The following is a 19,742-nucleotide window of genomic DNA, read 5'->3' as shown; positions in this document are numbered from 1 at the left end:
TTTATTTTTCATTTCCTAAGTGATAAGACAGAACAACGTTTACCGAATGCCGAGACAGCAAGTTTTATTATAATTTATATTATGTTGGTACGATTGATTTTTTGAATAAAACAAAATAATTAAAAAAGTTGCTCTACTTTTGTAAAACATCTATGTTGATGTCGGAGCTAACGTAAATGTACCTACAGGCGCAAGTACCTACTCTTGCATGTACCAAGCTTGTACCAAGCATGTACCTATATTGTTATACATAATACTAGCGGTCCGCCCCGGCTTCGCCCGTGGTACATGTTTACGTTTTCTCTACATAAGAACCATCCTCGTACTTCAAGGAATATAATAAAAAAAGAATTATCAAAATCGGTTCAGCCGTTCTCGAGTTATGCGCTTACCAACACATTTTGCGATTCATTTTTATATACATATAAGATTATACAGGGTGTCCCACTGTTGGTATACTAAGCTCAAAGGAGGTTATAGTTTTGCATACGCTGAGTACGTAAAAATACTTATAAAATTCCAGACGCATTTTTTTTCATAAAGATGAATTCTTAAAAGGCTTGTGTTTAAACACCACCCAAAAAAGTACCTATTTTACTGCCAAAAAAATTCTAAACGGTTACCAGAATGGATAAATGGTCACCAAATTACGTTTCCTGAAATATTATTAAATAAAACCATTTTTTCGTATTATTGACTACCCAAAAAATATATGGACGCCTTTAAAATACACTTTAGACCAAATATTATAGTATATTGTCACTACTCAGATGTTACCAATTATGTAATACCATGACTTCTAATTTGGTCATTATTGTTAGGCTAAAAAAAGCTAACGATCACTAGAATATTTCCCAAATACCAATTAATATACTGGGGTTCCCAAACGTACGTCACTTATTTATTGTTATCTGGAAATCGCTTAATATATTGAGGTCAATAGTGGTGTAGTAAACAAACGTCACTTGTTTTGACAATAGTGCTAAAAAGTAAAAATCTAATAAATCCAGAAGAAGACGGTTGCGAGGCGACGGAGCCCCGCTTGGCGGGGCTCCTATTTTTGTGTAAGTAGTTAAAAAGAACTTTGCCATCAGCACGTGAGCTATCGTTTAAGATTGTTTTCATAGACAAAATGCTCATATTAGAGAAGCGGTATATGCTAAGCTAGAGAAGAAAACATGGATTTTCAGGAAAAATTTATCAAAAAAATTTTGACGTAATTTTGTTGTTTAAGTATTTTTTACGTGATCAATGTATGCAAGACTACAAGTTCCTTCGCGCTTAATATACCAATAGTGGGACACCCTGTATAGAAACGGAGAACAGGGTTATTTACTAATAGGTAAATTATCTAAGATCAACTTAATGATCTAAGTAAATTATCAATAAATATTACAAAATTCCTATATAAGATGTTTTTATTTTTTAACAAAAACTATGTAAAAAATTATAGCGATTATCCCAAATCAACAAAGATACGCTTGACAGTTTGTCCGTGACGCGGCTGATTGTGCTAAACACAAAAGCATGTATATTTGTGTCGGTGCCAGCCAGCGCCGTTCAGTCGACAACATAGCACACGTTCAATCACATTGTCCTACTGAAAATAAATTAAAACAGTGTGTCTTGTGCTTTAATGCTAAAAAAAGAAAAAAGTGAAATTTGACAGTGATTTTCCCGCGCTTTTTGGCAATTATTGACAATCGATGCGAGTTCCCGCGTTTACGTTTGGAATCCAAGCGGTATGATGAACCAAAAATCATGAAATTCTGTTACTTTCTCAGCGCATCATGGGTTGAACACAAGGCCGGCTCTTATTTACTGAAATGAACGTAATGACGCAATTAACTGTATCTAAGAATAAATCTAGGAGCTATGTACTTATAAAATGTACCTTCACGTTATATAACCGCAAATTCTTAAATTGTGATTTATATCCATATCAAGGGATTAGTTAGCGTTGATTGCAATATAATATCTCAATTGATTGGCTGGTACCTATTCAATTTTTTTGTACCTAATTGTTTACCTACATTATTATTGTTATAAAGCGTTACTTATGGGATACCTAATAGATTTTTATAAACATGAAATCATTTTGTTTTATAGTCTTAAGTAGTTTTCTACATGAAAACCATCAATAATTGTTGCGAAAATTAGTCATACTTGTATACGTAGTATATTATTATTAGTCTGTATGGTCATACTCATGATTGCACTGCTGATAAAATTTCAGTTCTTCGAAACAATATTAAAATAGAACTAAATGTGATGAAATTACGATTCATTTTTCATAATTTTACACCGCTAATAAAGCATGAATATAATACATATAGGTAACTAAAACTGAAAACATTACGTATTATTCAAATGGAAAATTTGGAAGTCAGTTTTTCACAAACAAAAAAACAAAATGAACGTTTCTTTCTGTGAAATATGTGTTTTGTTTTAAACATTAAAATTTAAAAACAACAATAAACCCAATTCAATTAATTTATGCCTATGGCTATGCTATACATAGGTATTTATTGTAGGTATGCGGGTATGGCGGGAATATTCTTTATTATATTCTGTGCTAATAATTACGAATTGATCAATGAAAATTAGTACCTAAGTTCTTAAAATCATTAAGGCACAATAAATGTTCTTTTAGTCAATAAATAAAATATGTATAGGTACCTAGACATCGCAAGTTTTAACTTTTAATAAAAAGAAATGTTCAGAAAATGTAGCAAGTTTTGGTACATTCAAGAAGCGTCAATTCACAGCTTCTGAAGTCTAGAACTTTTTTATAAATGGTCTTATTAGGTGATACATAAGCTATGTTACAGAATTAAATATCAATATGATATCTATCAACACCCGAAAAACATTCAATTTCATCCATCTAAGAATGTAATACGCAATCGTATGGAAAGTGGAAGGTCTTTGACACACGTACATTTGAGCTTCTCGTGGGAGTTTGGCAATCGTGAAATACAGAAATAGTTTTCACGACGTTCCGATATATCTTACTTATCATCTAAATTCATGCCAGGTGTTTGTTGTTTTGATTTTAATGCGGTTTAATTGTTTTTTACATTATTGCCATTTTCCGAATGTGGTCTATTATTAGGTTATGGTAGTATTTGGTTGTGTTGATTGGCAATCATTTGTTACGGTGATAATAATAAATAAGTATTTTTTATTTAACTTTTTTTTTATAGACATTGTGACAGTCTGTCTAATCAAATGTTAAATTTTGTGAGAAATAACATAAAGAGATTTTTTTTTACCCCTTTGCCATAACCGAGCAAACGCGTCGAAACAAAACCTTGAACTCACATTATAACGCATGGCAGTCGAAATTTCCTAGAAAAATGCTCACGTTTTCTTTCTATAATTATTCCATCATCTGCATCGTCATAAACGCTTTGTAAATGAATCAAATGCAAATTGGCAAAATTATATTGCAATTTGAGTCATTCAATATTCTGTATGATATTATGCTATTATATTATCTGTACCTACTAATATTATAAAGCTGAAGTGTTTGTTTGTCTAATCTCAAGAACTACTGGTCCGATTTGAAAAATTATTTCGGTGTTGGATAGCTCATTTATCAAGAAAGTCTATAATAAGTATATCATCATTCATCACGCTAAGACCAACAGAAACGGAGCCACGCGGGTGAAACCGCGGAGCGCAGCTAGTCAGCAGTCTGTGATATGCGCCAAATTAGTTGCAACTTGCAACTAGTATAGGTTATTTGTGCTAACATTGATAAAACATCGAATGCGTGAACCATTGCTCTAGTTGGCACGAGACACAGATTATAAATCAAATAGATAAATGGCAAACTTTTCAGTGTTGCTCCTTTGTCAACTTGTAGGCAGGTAATTTATAATTACTGTTATCACGTGAAAATCACGTTGTTTTTGAGTTGTGTGTTGTGGCATACTTTTGCTCAAACTTTTCCATCAACTGAAAAGTTATTTTTACGAAATCAGTGAAGCGTGTGCTAGCGTTTTACTTTAGGTACTGTATCTATATGAATATTATGTATTCAAATCCATTGAACTGTTCAGCTGTGAGAACATAACAGACATGCAAATCAATCAATTATTTGGATAAACATTATTAGAAATGTTAAATTTTTAGGCCTTTTCGTGTTTTTCACAGAGGTCGCATAACAGTTTTATATTTTATCTCCTAAATTAGCATTCCTACTGAAAATATAATAAAAGATAATTTGTAACACATGTTGTTACAAATGTAAGTAGGCATCTACAACATTTTTTACGCCACTTAAAGATATTTTAGTCTTGAACTAAAAAAAAAATCCGCAAATATAAAGAACTAATGTCGCTGTAGTCTAGCCAAGCCAAATATTTTCATTTTTAATAAATATCGTTTGATGGAGATTTATCTTAATAAAATAGTTAGCACCTCGTCTAGATTCACAAGAAATAGTTAGGTGTATTTCTGGATATAAGTGTAAATATGTAATAAATATAGGCCATTCCAGTTTTAAGAGTGTGTAATATGCTGAATAAAGCAACTCTGCTTTTTGCGTCTCCAACTGGGTAAAAGTGGTTTACTATTTTTTTAAATCGAAAGTCGTTTTTGAATTTATTCGATTCGATTCCTATTCATAATATAAATTTTCACCAACCGGTTATTCTATGACTAGCATATTATCTACTAAAATATTTTATTTAGTTATGTGTCTATGAATGTAAATTAAAAGAAAACGTTATTTGAAGTAAGTTCATATTATAAATCATAATATTATTATTGTTTTTAAATTTTTTCACATTACATAAGCTCTGTTTAGATTGAGTCTAGGCCTGGGTTTTGTACTTTTGTATAAAAATAAAACAATCCAGCTGAGTAATCCAGCATCAATTAAAATAAATCCAGTAGATACGAGTATAATTAATCTCATATTTTCACGATATAAATAAATATAATATTTGAAATTACGTGATGTTTAAAAATTCTCTCAACTATGGTTAGGTAAGATCATATTTTCATTTGTTGATAGCAATTACAAATTCAAATTTAAATTTGGAATACTTTTAAAAAAGGAAACTTCAAACGGACCGGTAATTTATTTCGACAAAATTAATTAACTTCTGCCAACAAGACAAAACAATTGCACGCAAAAATAAAAACATTGATGTCTCGGTAACTCAAATAAAAACGCTAACTTAAAGCCATGGACGTATAAAAAAAGACGGACGCCGTATTACGAACAAACAACGTGAAGCCACCATAGTAAGCTAGCGATCGTGTAAAGACAATAAACACGCACACACTCTCACCATAGTAAGCTAGTCGGCCGCCATTACGTCGTGAACTACCGACTGATTAACTGCGTCACTGTTTCACAAAAAATATTTAAAATGCCGTCTTGCGTGGTTAAATGGTGTCGCAACAGTACAATTTTAAATAACAAAACACAAGGGATTACATTCCACAGGGAAGCAAGTTATTTCTTTTATGTTTTAATGACAAAATTATTACGGCAAAATTTATAGAAAAAAATACAGCCGCCATTGTCATCAGGACAGCTGTTGCCATGGCAACATGGCACACACACATGGATGTTTCGCCGCCATTACTAGGCTTCACTCAATGTTTAGGCGATATACCGTCCGTCTTTTTTTATACGTCCATGCTTAAAGCTGTTTTTATTTTAATGTTCGTTGAACGACCGGGAGTTATTTATTGAAAATAAACAATGACGCACGTGTGTTCGTGTTTTGATTTTTAAATCAAAATGGCGCTGTTATTGTGGAAACTGGTACCTAACTTTGGTTGCGTTTACTTAACATTTTTGGAGGAACCCTTATGCGACAAAAATTGTGGCGACCGGTTTTTCTAAAGGAAAATTAAAGAATATAGCTAATTAGCGTAGTAGGTATAAAGAGAACTTATATACTATGAAGGTAATTAGGTAGTTTGCAAAATTGCAATAAGGAAAATAAACAACGTGTTGTTTTAGATATAAGTAAATAGTTTTAGAGGGAAATATGGCATGAATATGGTATTCTAAACAAATGAAAATTTTAATAAAAAATTATAAATTTGAATATGGAATTTGGAATATAATATTTGAAACTCGCATCGATTGTCAATTGCCGTTTTTGGTTAGGGTGGAGTCTCCTATTATCGGCCTGCTCCTAATATCGGCCTTTTCGAGAAAACGGAATATAACTATAAATATCGATCTTAAATCATAAAAGTTTTTATGCAAAAAGTGACTCTATATACATAAGCAAAACCTCCCAAATTTCGGTGTGGGTACCTCAACTCTTGAAAATTCAGTAAGCCATAGAGCACGTGCAGGTAAAAACGTGCGTAGTTTGGCGGCATTGCGTAGTCAAATCGCTGAGTCGACGCTTTACGTGGATAAGTATTTAAATGGAATTAAACAAACATATAGTATTGAATTTTATGTGTTCTCAAAGAAAAACAGACAAATTATCTATAAAAAAGTGTGTTTTTACATTTATTTGTCTTTTTAATGAAATAATTGCGGGGCCGAGATTGGGGATCTGTATTTGCTGATAAATCTCAATATCGGCCGGGTGGTCGATATTGGGGTAATGCACGAAAACTTCAAATAACATGTTTAGCTATTTTATATGTTAGCAGTGATATTAATAAGGTTAGAAATGAAACAACAGCTCCGTTTGATCACTGGATCCTAAAGTCGGCCGCCTAAAAACGATTTTTATTAGCTACGGCCGATATAAAGCGAATTGATGCGTAATAACGGCCACCTTAGTAAAACCTTTTCTACTACCGTCGGACTTTACAATAAACAGGGAGGTGATGCATTTTAATTTTTGTTAACTAATTGCTAAGCCAAAATCATGCCAGCACAATCTAAACTAGCAAAAGATCAACTAAAAGTAAAACGTTGGCTTTTGCAAACGTTTTCCTTTTTGTTGACCTTTTTGTTTGTCCTTTTTGTTGACCATAGTAAAATTATAGAGACAGTTAATGTCGTCAAAAATCAAAATATGAGCATCAGAGAAGCATCTCGACAATACGACATCCTGAGGACCACTTTACAAGATAGACTTCATGCAAGAATAGACACAGAATGCACAGTTGGTAGAGATACCGTCTTAAACCGAAATGAAGAAGAAATTGTTCAATGGTGGATACGGATCTACGGTTTACCTATCTACGGTTTTCCTGGATCACGTGGCAACGTGATAAATAGCGTTAAAAATATTATAAAAGAAGATAAAAGACCCAATCCGTTTAAAAATGGAAAAAACAGGGAAAAAGTGGTATTCCTTGTTTTTAAAATGAAAGAAGCTGGCCAGGGCTGTAGTTACAGAAGAAAGTGGTTTAATGACTTACAAGAACATAATATAAAATCAATCGGAAACGGAAGACATATTACAAGACCCACGGAGAATATTAATGGGGATGAGACGAGCTTTAGTATATTTCCGAAGATAGGGAAAGTAATAGGGCCTAAGAGATGGAAGAACATTTATGAAGTTGCTAAGGGCAGTGAAAAAGTAACAATAAATGTTTTGCTAGTCATATCTGCAGCAGGAGAATTTTTATGGTTGTTTTCCCTACATCCGTAGACCACCAAAAGTAATCTTTAATACCACACCATCCTCCTGGTTTCTTGGTTTATCAAATAGTGGGTGGATGAGAAGTGAAGTAGTATTCTATGAATATGTTGGTTTAATGATTGGGTGATTTCTTATAACATTTCCAAGCCAATTCTTTTTCTAGTTGATTGACACAAGTCTCATTTAACCCCGTATCTTTATTTGTCTTAGGGCCGATTTTTCAATCCCGAGATAAACAGTCTAATAACTACCCCTCGAATAGATTTATTCAATTATTTATCTAACTCATAACGGCTCGCCTATTTTTCAATCGTGATTTATTTGATGAATAACTATCTGACCAAATATTTCCATATTGGCAGCTCTGCTCTCGGAGTGGCGAAACAAACATATTAAATTAGTCAGGTTAGAGCGGGATAGAGTCAACTCTTGCAATTTGTCAACAACCGTCATTATGACTCACGTCAGGAGTGCACTTGTCTTCTATGATTGTTGATTGTTGTTTTGATTCGAGTAAAGAGTTTGGTTAAATTTGTGTTTCAATTTATATATTTTACGATGGAAACGACATACTTAAAGGCAGCGTTCGGCAAATTTTCAATGGCATGGTCATCAGTACTATCAAAAAAATCAATTTCAATATGATTTTAATTGATAATAATTATATAGAAAGAGGTTTAATTGTTAATAATTCTACGCTCTATGTTATGACATACGAAAATATCCCAAATTTGACGCGTCAGTTGTCAACTCAAACGCCTAACCGTCGAATAGCGCGCTATCTGGCCGTTGGAGCGGCCAATAGATTTATTCCTCAAATAACGTAGTTATTCGATAGATAAGTCCTATTCGTCTATTGAAAAATTGAATATTTTGTTAACTGAAGAATAAAGTCTATCTAGCTGTTTATCTGGGCATTGAAAAATCGGCCCTTATAAGAATACTGAACTTGGTACATTACTTTAAATTTTTAAGACAATGTAACGAAAAGACCATTCATGATAGGCGAGTTAAAAAATGATTTGTATCTCAATCGATTATAAAAAAATTTACCAGTTTTAAGTTTTATTCATCTAACTTCACCTAAGAAAAGGTATGCCGATATTAGGGCCAAAGACGGCAGATATTAGGGTGTTATCTTGCTGTTAGTGGCCGATATTGAGGGAAATCGGCATATTCGACATAAAAATTCTATATTTAATAAAGTAACAATGGATTCGTAATTTTGCAAATGTAGTAATGGAGTTTCAATATCTATCTACCCGAAAAAGGCACTGTAAGAAAGAAAAAGCTATTAATGTAAAAATTACATCCAGTCAAAGTTCAAAAAAAGCTGACATGGCCGATAATTGGTGCCACCACCCTACGTAATTAATCTTTTCGGTCCGAAAAGATAAATTTATTAATTTAGGATTAGCTAAATCAAACTAAAATAATGAACTAATGTGCTGTGAGACAAAGTGTTAAAATGTCCTCAAGAGGCTTGCAAGATGGGTCAAGATCACCAATGATCATCACCGACTCATTCTTCGATGATGGTGGTAAGTTTAAAAAAAATATATAAATTAAATAGAAAAAAATAAAAATGTCAAAAATTCCTTCGAGCCGGATTTGAACCAGCGACCTATGGATGACAGTGATATACCTCTACAGTCCACCGCTCTACCAACTGAGCTATCGAAGGTGTGTAGGTTGTGGTGAAATTATGAATCGTATTCTAAAATGTTGTGTAACACTCCGGCCGTGGCCTTAAATGCAAATGCAACGGAACTGTAAAAGCCTAATTATAAATGGTATCTACAATGTCTAATTATATTGCTATATCAATTTTAATGTATACCTAACGTCAGTCCAATGTTTTGTAATTTTTATTTTTATTTTGTATGCAATAATTATCTGGATAAGCATCACTTCATTTATACATCTATATACATCACTAGTTTAAATTATTCTTATTTTTAGTGTTAGTATTTTAGACGAAAATACCTAAAGGTGGATTCTTTTGCATATCTTATAGAATTCTTATACCTATACTATACCTAGGTTTTGTTTTTCCGTTGGTAAAACAAAAATGTCCCCTGGAAAGATACTGCAAAGATGAATAAAGAGCTTGTTGCTACGTTATAATCTTTTGTTTACATTCGACAGGTCACGGCTGAATATCGCGAGCTATGAATAGGGTTGTCACCTTGACATTAAGTTGAAAAAAAAAATGTTTTTTTTAATAATACATTTTTAAATTTAAGAAAAAAATAATGAATAAGATAGTTCGTGTTCATAATTGTCAAAAACAGTTGATTTATCACAATCAATTTCTTTGAAATAGTTATTTCTTATGGGGGTCATAAATCAATGTGTTTTTCCATGTAATTTCTATGTATTTTTTCTTCATGGACGTTATCATACAACATTATTTACGTCCAAGATAACGTTTCGTTCAAGTAGTAAATCTCATTTAATTGGCATCCTTGCTTGTACACGCTGTAATAATCCAGATTTATACTCTTTACTTGGCAAACAAGGCAGACTAACTGGTTAAGTCACATTTTGTTACAAACGACTCGAGACCCCCTCACTTATGAGTGTTTTGTCAAGTCAAAAGGTATGGGGCTAGTTGTATTGAGCATGAATAAAATTTCGGCACAAATATAATATATTATTCACTAATAGTAATACTTTCATTATTATCGGGAACCATGGGACACGTTAACATTTTTTGTTTGTGATCTAATCTAATGAAGTTTTATGAGAATGTCTTTATCGCATTCATCGGATTAATTTATTACATTCCTTTTTCAAGTTACTTATCGTTGTAGTGTAATTAAGTATGGGGTAAACGAGCAAGAGCATCCTATTTGGGAGTGTTAACAATTGTAAGATTGGAATAATAGGATGGGTGTGGTTTTTTTGGCAAGGAGATAGACTTGCATAACGAAAAAGTATACGGAACACGATATACGAAGGCTTCTTGGAGTAAATGTTGCTGATGTATTTATTAGTAACGGCATTTTAAAAACAAAATCTACATGCCTTTATACAAAGGGATTGGATATATTGGAAGTCGTACTTTGAACTCTTTTGAAGCATCAACGGAAGTGCATTGTAATATGATAGATGGTAGATGACCCATATGATCATTGTACTATTGTTCAAAATGGTATAGAATTTTTGATTTGCACCATGCTAAGTCACATTGCGTACTTAAAACTCGTCAGTTGTCGACCCTATGTTACTAGTGGCCACGCAAAAATTCTTAACTCCAAACAGTAAACTGAAGTGACTCATGCCCGTTTTCACCAACATCCCCTAAGTTTATGGGATCCCCTAAACATGCTTAGGGGACCGTTAAAAGATGGTTTCTGTTTCACCAGCCATTAGGGGTCAACTAAACGTTAAAAAGTCCCCTAACTTTAGGACGCCGACATTTTGGCCCATAAACCGGCACATAAGTAAGTGATCCTTTAAGAAACAAAGATGGATAGTGATTTATATGAGTTTTTAGAAAATTTAGACACGGTTTCGACTATATTCGACGTAAATAACCATCGTAGACCAAAAATATACCGAAAACGACCAAATTACTTCGAAAGTTTTGATGAAACTGATTTTTTTCGGAGATATAGGTTAAGTAAATCATCAGTGTTGTATTTATTGGAAAAGATTGAACACGCCTTAGAATTTCCTGATAATAGGTGAGTACAATCTACTAATTACAAGCTTTTATAAATAGGTTTGTATTTATGCACATGCTATAATAGTGCGCGTGGTATTTTTTTTTTGTTTCTAGTTAACTACGCTACGATTATATTTTCTTTTAAAATTGTGTAGTTACAAATGCTGTCCTTAACTATTTCATTTGCTTTTATTTCAGAAATAATTCTATATCTCCAATAAATCAATTATTAATGACATTGAGGTTTTATGCTACGGGGAGTCACTTGTTAGCTGTGGCAGACATGGGTGGTATCAGTGTGGCTACTTGCAGTCGGATAATAAAGCGAGTATCTGCAGCGATTGTAACTCTACGACCAGAGTTTGTCAACTTCCCTAATACAAGTGAGGAGCAAGAAAACGTTAAGATGGAATTTTATAATATTTCAAGATTCCCTAATGTTCTTGGCTGCATCGATTGTACACATGTGAAAATTCAATCACCAGGTGAAACTTCAAGACTAAACTTTATTACGTTCACAAGTCAGTATTTTTCACAAAATAATGTCGATTTGTATTTTTTTTTTAAGGTGGCGATGATGCAGAGTTATTCAGGAACAGGAAGGGATACATGTCCATAAATGTTCAGACAATAGCATCAGCTAATTTATTAATAAGGGATGTTGTGGCACGTTGGCCAGGTTCAACACATGACTCGGCTATTTATCAAAATAGTCATACATATAGAAAATTTGAAAGAGGAGACTTTACTGACAGCTATTTACTGGGTGACAGTGGATACCCGTTGAAGGTAAAATAGTTAAGCAAGTACAAGTATTTATAAAAGGAAAATATGTATAGAAATAAATACAATCCATGTGTCATAGATAATCAATTTATTAAAAAAAATACAATTTCTCTATTTAGTCAGTGCCGTCTTTAAGGCAGGGCCCGCAGGGCCCTGGCCCGAGGCCCCGAGGTAGGCAGGGGCCCCACAATTCTGAAAATTTTCGATATACAACAACAAATTTTATAACATAATAAGAAAAATATCAAATCACACACTTGGTAAAATAGAAACAAGATTTAGAAAATTTGTTTAAAAATTTATTTTTGCACTAAAATAACAGTAATTATATACAGCTTAAAAAACTTTCATTCCTTACATAGGCCCCAGCCAGTACCTTGGCCCATAGCCTCGTTGATCCTAAAGACGGCACTGTATTTAGTCATTCTTTGGCACACCAAATAAATTCTTCAGATTGAAGTTTCCACCTGTAAAGTAAATTATAATATTATGAACTTATAAAACAGCAGATATTTTTTTCTTTTCAGAACCATTTGTTGACTCCTTATTTAAATCCTACGACAAGAGGTCAGCAGAAATACAACGAGGCTCACATAAAAACCAGGAATGTGGTAGAAAGACAATATGGAGTCTTAAAACGACGTTTTCCTGTGTTAGCTGTTGGTATAAGACTGGAATTAAAAAATGCAATAAATGTTATTATTGCGTGTTGTGTTTTACACAATATATGTATTTTAAGAAAAGAACGTGAGCCGGTGAATGAAAATAATGTTCCTAATATAGAGGAACTCATTACAAATGGGCAAATAGGAAACATTACCAACATCACATCTCAGAACACATATGGATACAGAAGACTACAAATTACAAATTATTTTGAAAACCTGTTACGTGAAATAAATTAATAATAGCATACCCTTTATTTGGTTAAGAACTTCTATTTTTATTTCTAAATCTTTTCTTGCTGACTCTATTTGTAAACTGTGTAAGGTTCTTTTAAATTCTATTTCTTCTTCCAGCAATTTCTTTTTTAAATCTTCAATTTCAATTTTTTTTTCATTTATCCCCCTGAATCCTGTACACAGGGTAGACACAACTTCCGTCTGGGGATGGTGATTTTCTTTGAGAATTGGTCTACGCCTTTTCCAAAGAGGAGTTCCTAATATATTAGAACATGATGGTGTGTTCACTACATTGTGTTCGTCTCCCTTAACTTCATTTATACCCATGTTCTGGAAACAAATTAATGTACTTTAAAAATTGTTTAGTTTTAAATTTTATACTTTTCTTTTATACTATTTATTTTCTGTATTACTGTGTGCACTTTGGTGTGTACCAATAAACGTTTTTTCTTTTACTCACATGTAGCTTTTTTTATATAATTAACATAAGTAGCCCATCCTCTTTCTATATACAAAAGAGTCATCTTGTTTGTCAAGATCTGATCGGCTTGAGTATTAAGTGAAAAAGTAATTTAAGAAGAAAATAAAAGATAGAAAAATCCTTTTACACTTTATTAACTTAATACAGTACTAATATTGCCTATAATTAAATTGTTGATTGAATAAAAATTATATATCTGGCAGTACTTACCGTAACCAGTTCAGCGTCTAAAATTATACCCTGCGATTCTTCACTGGTCACTTCTGGATCAATAACATTGATGGATGAAATTGGGATAACTGAATCTGAGTCTAGAACATCAGCAATACCACTGCAACCTCGACCCATTAATTCGCAGACTTGTTCTAATATTGGGTCTGTTTTTATAGTTGAGGGTCCTCCACCGGTTCCAGTTGCACAACTCCTGTTTCTCGAGTTGTACGTTTTTGCTTCGCTTTTCATTTTCTCCCAGACTCTCATGAGAGCATCTTTACTCCTACGATAAAATGTAGATATATAATATGTATAGCTGTTGAGTGTTGACCATGTGGTAGTTATCATTAAATGATAAAATATGGCATGTTTGTGTTTATTTAACTAACCTGTACATATTTCCCGTTGCATTATATTGAGAACAGAGGTTTATCCAAGCCTCGTTCTTAGCTTGGTTGGTTGTACCATCTGTTCTTTTATTTAAAATGATGTTTTTAAAAATACACACCAATTTCACCAACTTATCTTTTTCGTCCACTGTAAAATTTTGACTACGCTTCCTTTTTTCAGCCATTTTATTATGATAATCGATTGTCGAACGCAACTAAATTATTTGTGAAATTTAAAAATAACACGGAAGCTAAGAGGCGATTAAAATGAGATTAAAACAAACATAAATGTCAACCAACTGTCAAATACAAGTTACCACAGATTAAATGCATGTTTCGTTATGCATATACAGAGTAAAAATGCTAGAAAATATTAAATTAATTAAATAAATGAATGAAATTATATTTATTATTGCTATGAAAACATTATTTATCATAAACTACATCTATTTGTGTAAAAACATCAGAGAATTTTATGAAAAACGATATTATTTAAAAGTATCGATAAGTCTACAAGTGAAACAATCACTAACATCGAAAAAAAAACGTCACATAGTTATGTAACCCCTAGTTAGGGGATAGAAATGATGGTGAAACGCAATTTTATATAGGGGCTAGTTTAGGGGACCTTTTAAGTAAAGGGTCCCATACTTATGTGGTAGTATAGGGGATGTTGGTGAAAACGGGCATCAGTCACTTTGCAATTCAGTCATTCGGTGAACGTCAAACAGTGCGGTAGAGTCGCGCGGTGTCGCGTCGCGTGGCATGTCAAAACGTAATGAGATGACATAATTAAGTATTTGGTTACTCGATGTAGTGAAAGTAATCGGGTTTTCTCACACCATATGCTAGTTTTGTATTTTGATAGTTGTGACGTTGGTTGTTATTACAATCGATGACGTACACTTGAAGGAAAATACAACTTTGCTATAATGGAATAATTATTCAATAATTCAAAGTGTGACAGAGAGGGTCCATGCATTTTATTGATATGAAAAGGATAGCAAGCTGTTTTGTAATTATTTCAGTAGAAAAATGTTGTAGTTGATAACCATATTGTACCAAAAGTACCAATCTAGGGTTATGAGTTATGACTTATGTCAAACTTAGGTTCCCAAAAACAACGGAGGCCTAATGCTTGTATATTTTAAGTTAAATAGATTAATAGTCCAACAGATGATAATTACACTCCTTCTGATGCAGTTGAGTAAAATGTCTTAATTTACATTACTTGAGGATTATTTCAAATAAGACTCTATTTGTATGACGGATTACAAAGATTATTGCAATTTTGGAAAATAATGGCCTAATCTAGGTGTAATTCTATAATATTGCCTATGATTAGGTATACCTACGTACTCGTGGAGTCGTGGAAAATATTTACGGGCTTTATGCTATGAATATTTTACGCTGCTGTACCATGCACGTCGCGTCCGCGTCGTAGTACAGAAAAACTCGCGTGGACTTATGACTTTGAATATTTCAAATATTATACACTAATTCACGCCCATGTGTTGTGATAAATGAATATCTTTTATTCGAAAACCGAATTATTGTTTCGTCAGATTTAATAATGTCGGTTTAAGTTGAAATACAATTGGCATCGCTGTTCGACTGACTGCTTATCATTTTGATAACCTTTGTATGATATAATATTGCGTCATTATGTCATATTTTATTTGTATTATGTATTATATAATAAATTGTAAAAGCTTATGCTTATCTCTGAGGTCCTATCTATCTCATAGCTAAATAATTAAAAAAAATTTGACGTGGGTTATAGAGATTAATACAGACGATTATGATAATTTAAATTAAATATTAGGTTATTTACTAGATTTGCTATACACTATATTATTACCATGGCCATAATGCATTGGATTGTTTGATATTCCAACATTACAGGGATCACTTCATTGGTAGCTTCGATTTTTAACTATCAACCCTAATACGTAGATACACAAGTTTACACCACAAAATATCAATACATAAAATAAAATATAATTTATTTATATGTTTTGCATTTTTTAATTCATATTCGTCGAAGTGACGGTTGACAACCCTATTCGTAACTAATAACACATTCTTCAAAAAAATAAAATGCCATTTAATTTATTTTTGGTACAGGTAATTAGTTAATGTTGGGTGTGATATTTTACATTATAGGTACCAACATTATTGCACGCCTCATAAGCGAAGCGTTGAGGTGGGTACTACTGTCACTTCGCGCAAAACATCTGATTTTTCAAACTTAAAATGTCTTTATGTATCCATACATTGCACTTGTAAGATAATACATACACACACATATTAAGAAAAAACACTATTTTTAACGTTCATGATATTTTTGATGTCATTTTTGTTATTTAAACTAGTTAAAAAACAGTTTAAAAAAGTTCTGTCTTGGACGTCCGTGTGTCTGTATGTGCGGATCCTTTTTCTTGTTAACACGATAGCGATCGAAATACTTTACTAATCGAGTCTTTTTTTTTCTCTTACGCTTGAGTATGCTCAGGAATAGAACCCTTTCATTTTTCAGGGTCTGATTCGATGTGGTTTAATTGTTATTAAATAAACAAAAATAATAATTAATAAATATTTATTTAAAAAAATTATGAGGCGTGCACTTTTGGATTTTCCAAATTATTTAGTATTCTCTTGTGTCTGGAATCATACGTGTATAATGACATAGATATCATTATTTTATATTACCTACACATTAAATTAGAAAGAGGTAACTGTGTAAGTCCAAAAAAGGCTTTTGCTTTAAAAGATGGCGATTGGTAAAATTTCTAGGATACTGTTCATATTATAATGCGCTAGATTTTTCAGAATAAGTGTTTGTCTCTGGAATCTCTGGAACCAATCATGGAAAATTCTATGAAATCATATGACTGATGAATCATCATAGCATTTCCTTCTATCCGATATGTCTGTTACCTTCTAAGAAAAATACAGAAAAATTAACAATAAACTAAAATAAATAAATATCTTGCGCATTAAAATTTAAATAGCAGTAACATTTATTAGGTAGGTACTTACCTATATGATAGAAAATATTTAAATTTAATGTATGAGGTCTGTATCCAAATAAATTGAAGGTACCTATGTAGGCGCTAGATGAAAATTGTTATCTATGAATATTTGTCATTCAATTCGCACGGCAGAACGGCTTTAATTTTATTGATATCCGTCTAGCCGATATAATATGTAGATAGATATATATGAGTATATAAATTATAACATGTGTCTTAGATCGGGATTTACATAGATGCTGTTTTGAAAATGAATAAACGCATTTTTGAAATGAAAGGTTATCTGAGATGTTTGTAACCATAGATAATGATAAATACCGTAGTTAACTGTTAAAGTACAGTATGCTAGTTAACTTCATGTTAGCCTGGTAAAACATGTAGAATTTTAACACATCCCTGAAATTAAACTAATAATTTTAAACAAAAACACACCTCTGACAACAAAAACACTGCCTCTGACAACCTTTGCTGTAGTTTGAATATCAAGTTTATATTAAAGAAAATAAAATATGTTTCAAGGTATAATATAATTAGTAGATTAAGATGCATGTTTGTTTGTTCAGAGTATGAAAGTTAAGTGCGTATAGCGTTCACAATTCACATACAAACTAAGGATATAATAGCCTAGAAAGTAGCTGTTAGAAAGTCAACATAGAACTTGTTATTCAAACGCTTCGAATATTTGTTTATAATATTTATAATATACCAATAAAAATAAACAAATGAATTACTTAGGTATTGTAGTTGTTAAACATAAAAGAATCATATTTAAAACTGTGGGGTTAAGTTAGAAATTTTTTTCAATAAGAATTAAGAAGTCACTTGATTTAAATCGTGTTAAATAAAGATACTACATAATTGACTGCATAATATAGTAACTATAACATATTTAATTAATGTTATCAGCTTTCTGTCTCTTTTACTTTATAATAACATGTCGTAAGGAAGACAGAGAATAAAAGTATTAATTAATGATAATTTAAACTAGTACCTATCATATCTGTGGTTTTCAATGCACGATGGAAACTACAAAAATATTTTTATTTGACCTTAATTACTTACCTAATTACATTTATTATAGTTAATTTTATAATAGGATAGGTATATATGTATGTCACATAATTTTGTAACTTTAATTATACATAATAGGTCTCGCATAAGAATCCTTAATTACAGGAAGCTACGGCAATTTGCACCTTTTACAATACAATGTCAGATTTCCCAGGAATAGGTACTTTAACAAACATATTTTTTATATTTTTAATTCGATGAATTTTAAAATATGTAAAAATCTATGTTGCTCATATAAATATAAATTTGTAAAGATAATTGCTTATATAATTTTGTGGATAATTAACTCGTTTCAATATCAATTACCGTAGTATTGTAGAACCCAACCCAGTGCATAATAGACGCGCCCTGTTCATAAATTTTCTAATTTTATCGAGCACGTTGCTTTGCTATTGATCGTTATTGACATAGACGAACTTTTCCACTCGAATCGCGAATGGGCACGTGCGAACTTATAACTATTTAGCCGAATTTGTGCTGTAGAATATACACATATTATATATACTTAGTTTTAGAGTATGTATGTACATCTTACTATTTTAACAGTATTACCACAGAATAATAACTAGTAGCTAGCTAGTATTACTTACGTATGACGTAGTAACTTTTTACTAATCTGTGATAGTAGAGTTTTTTGTTCTGTGGTAGGTAAATATTCACTTATAATACCACAAGAGCTTCAAAATTATCGGGTATTTTCCGATAGGTTCGTTGCAAACAAATGAAGGAGTCAAGTTTTTAGTCAAGGTTAAAAAATCACGAGCGCGAAGCGCGAGTGATTTTTCCTGAAAAACTTGACGACTTTATTTGTTTGCAGGGAACCTTGAGGGAAATGCCAGATAATTTTGAAGCTCGTGTGGTATTCGGGAGCTTATTTTTCCGTCCCAAATGTCGGCCAATAATTTCACAATTGAATTCAACCTGTCAGTTTGACGTCAACGACCAGAGAAAATTTTCAAAAAATTATCAGTATAATACCATGTAGGTTGTACCACGTGACGTCGAATGGTGCAATTCTATTGGTCGATATTTGGGTCGGAAAAATAATCACTTAAATATTCAGTAATTTTTTTGGGATACGAATTTTTGTATATTTTGTGGATTTACCCTTGCTGATAAACTTTATAGAGATTTCTTCTTATTACATTTGGTGATGACACAGACCACAAGAATGATGATGACTTTTAATCTAGTGTTTTCATTTTCATAAAGCAAAGAGAAGTTAATATTATCGTTTGTTATATACATATACAGGGTGTCCCGCAATCGGTATACTAATCGCGAAGGGGCTTGTAGTTTTGCATACACTGATCACGTAAAAAATACTTAAACAACAAAATTACGTCAAAAATTTTTTGCAAAATTTTTTCTAAAAATCCATGATTTCTTCTCTAGCATCGCGCAGTTGGCATATACCGCTTCGCTTATGTGAGCATTTTGTCTATAAAAACATAATCTTAAACGATAGGTCACGTGCTGGTATCAAAGTTGGGCGGGTAGCTTGTTAGGGGTGTACACATAAGAGTTTTAAGAATTCATCTATTTGAAAAAAAACTGCGTCTGGAATTTTATAACTATTTTTTACGTACTCAGCGTATGCAAA

General features: G+C 32.2%; 2 protein-coding genes and 1 non-coding gene across 13 annotated transcripts in view; 1 reads left to right on the top strand and 2 right to left on the bottom strand.

The window, feature by feature from the left end:
* LOC149480733 (AMP deaminase 2-like) overlaps positions 1-19,742 on the top strand; it is a 44,685-nt gene that overhangs the window by 5,553 nt on the left and 19,390 nt on the right. For 2 of the 11 annotated variants that reach the window (XM_089706775.1, XM_089706770.1), the window contains exon 1: positions 14,741-14,808. The exons of 2 other annotated variants lie outside the window; for them this stretch is intronic. Coding sequence is in view for 2 of the 9 variants with exons in the window: in XM_089706777.1 (XP_089562903.1) it covers positions 9,058-9,130 (73 nt within the window). In the remaining 7 variants the exon portion in view is untranslated. Of the gene's footprint in view, positions 1-9,031; positions 9,131-14,740; positions 14,856-19,742 lie in introns of those variants that run through there. 7 more of the 11 variants (XM_089706779.1, XM_089706774.1, XM_089706777.1 and 4 more) reach the window with 6 other exon arrangements.
* Positions 9,186-9,273, bottom strand: TRNAY-GUA (transfer RNA tyrosine (anticodon GUA)). Its single transcript is given in 2 exon segments — positions 9,186-9,221; positions 9,237-9,273. It is a non-coding gene; the product is annotated as a tRNA-Tyr (tRNA).
* Positions 12,466-14,281, bottom strand: LOC149480734 (uncharacterized). Its single transcript, XM_089706610.1, has 4 exons — positions 14,034-14,281; positions 13,642-13,927; positions 12,965-13,280; positions 12,466-12,515 (listed from the first exon to the last, which is right to left on the bottom strand). The coding sequence occupies exons 1-4, from the start codon at positions 14,216-14,218 to the stop codon at positions 12,466-12,468; spliced, it is 837 nt and encodes a 278-aa protein (XP_089562736.1). The 5' UTR covers positions 14,219-14,281.

The sequence above is a fragment of the Colias philodice genome, chromosome 18 (assembly GCF_061535455.1).
Source record: "Colias philodice isolate Cphi_HAF_F1 chromosome 18, ilColPhil1 Martin Lab GWU primary, whole genome shotgun sequence".
Classification (NCBI taxonomy): Eukaryota; Metazoa; Arthropoda; class Insecta; order Lepidoptera; family Pieridae; genus Colias; species Colias philodice.
This window is presented reverse-complemented; position numbering and strand designations above follow the sequence as displayed.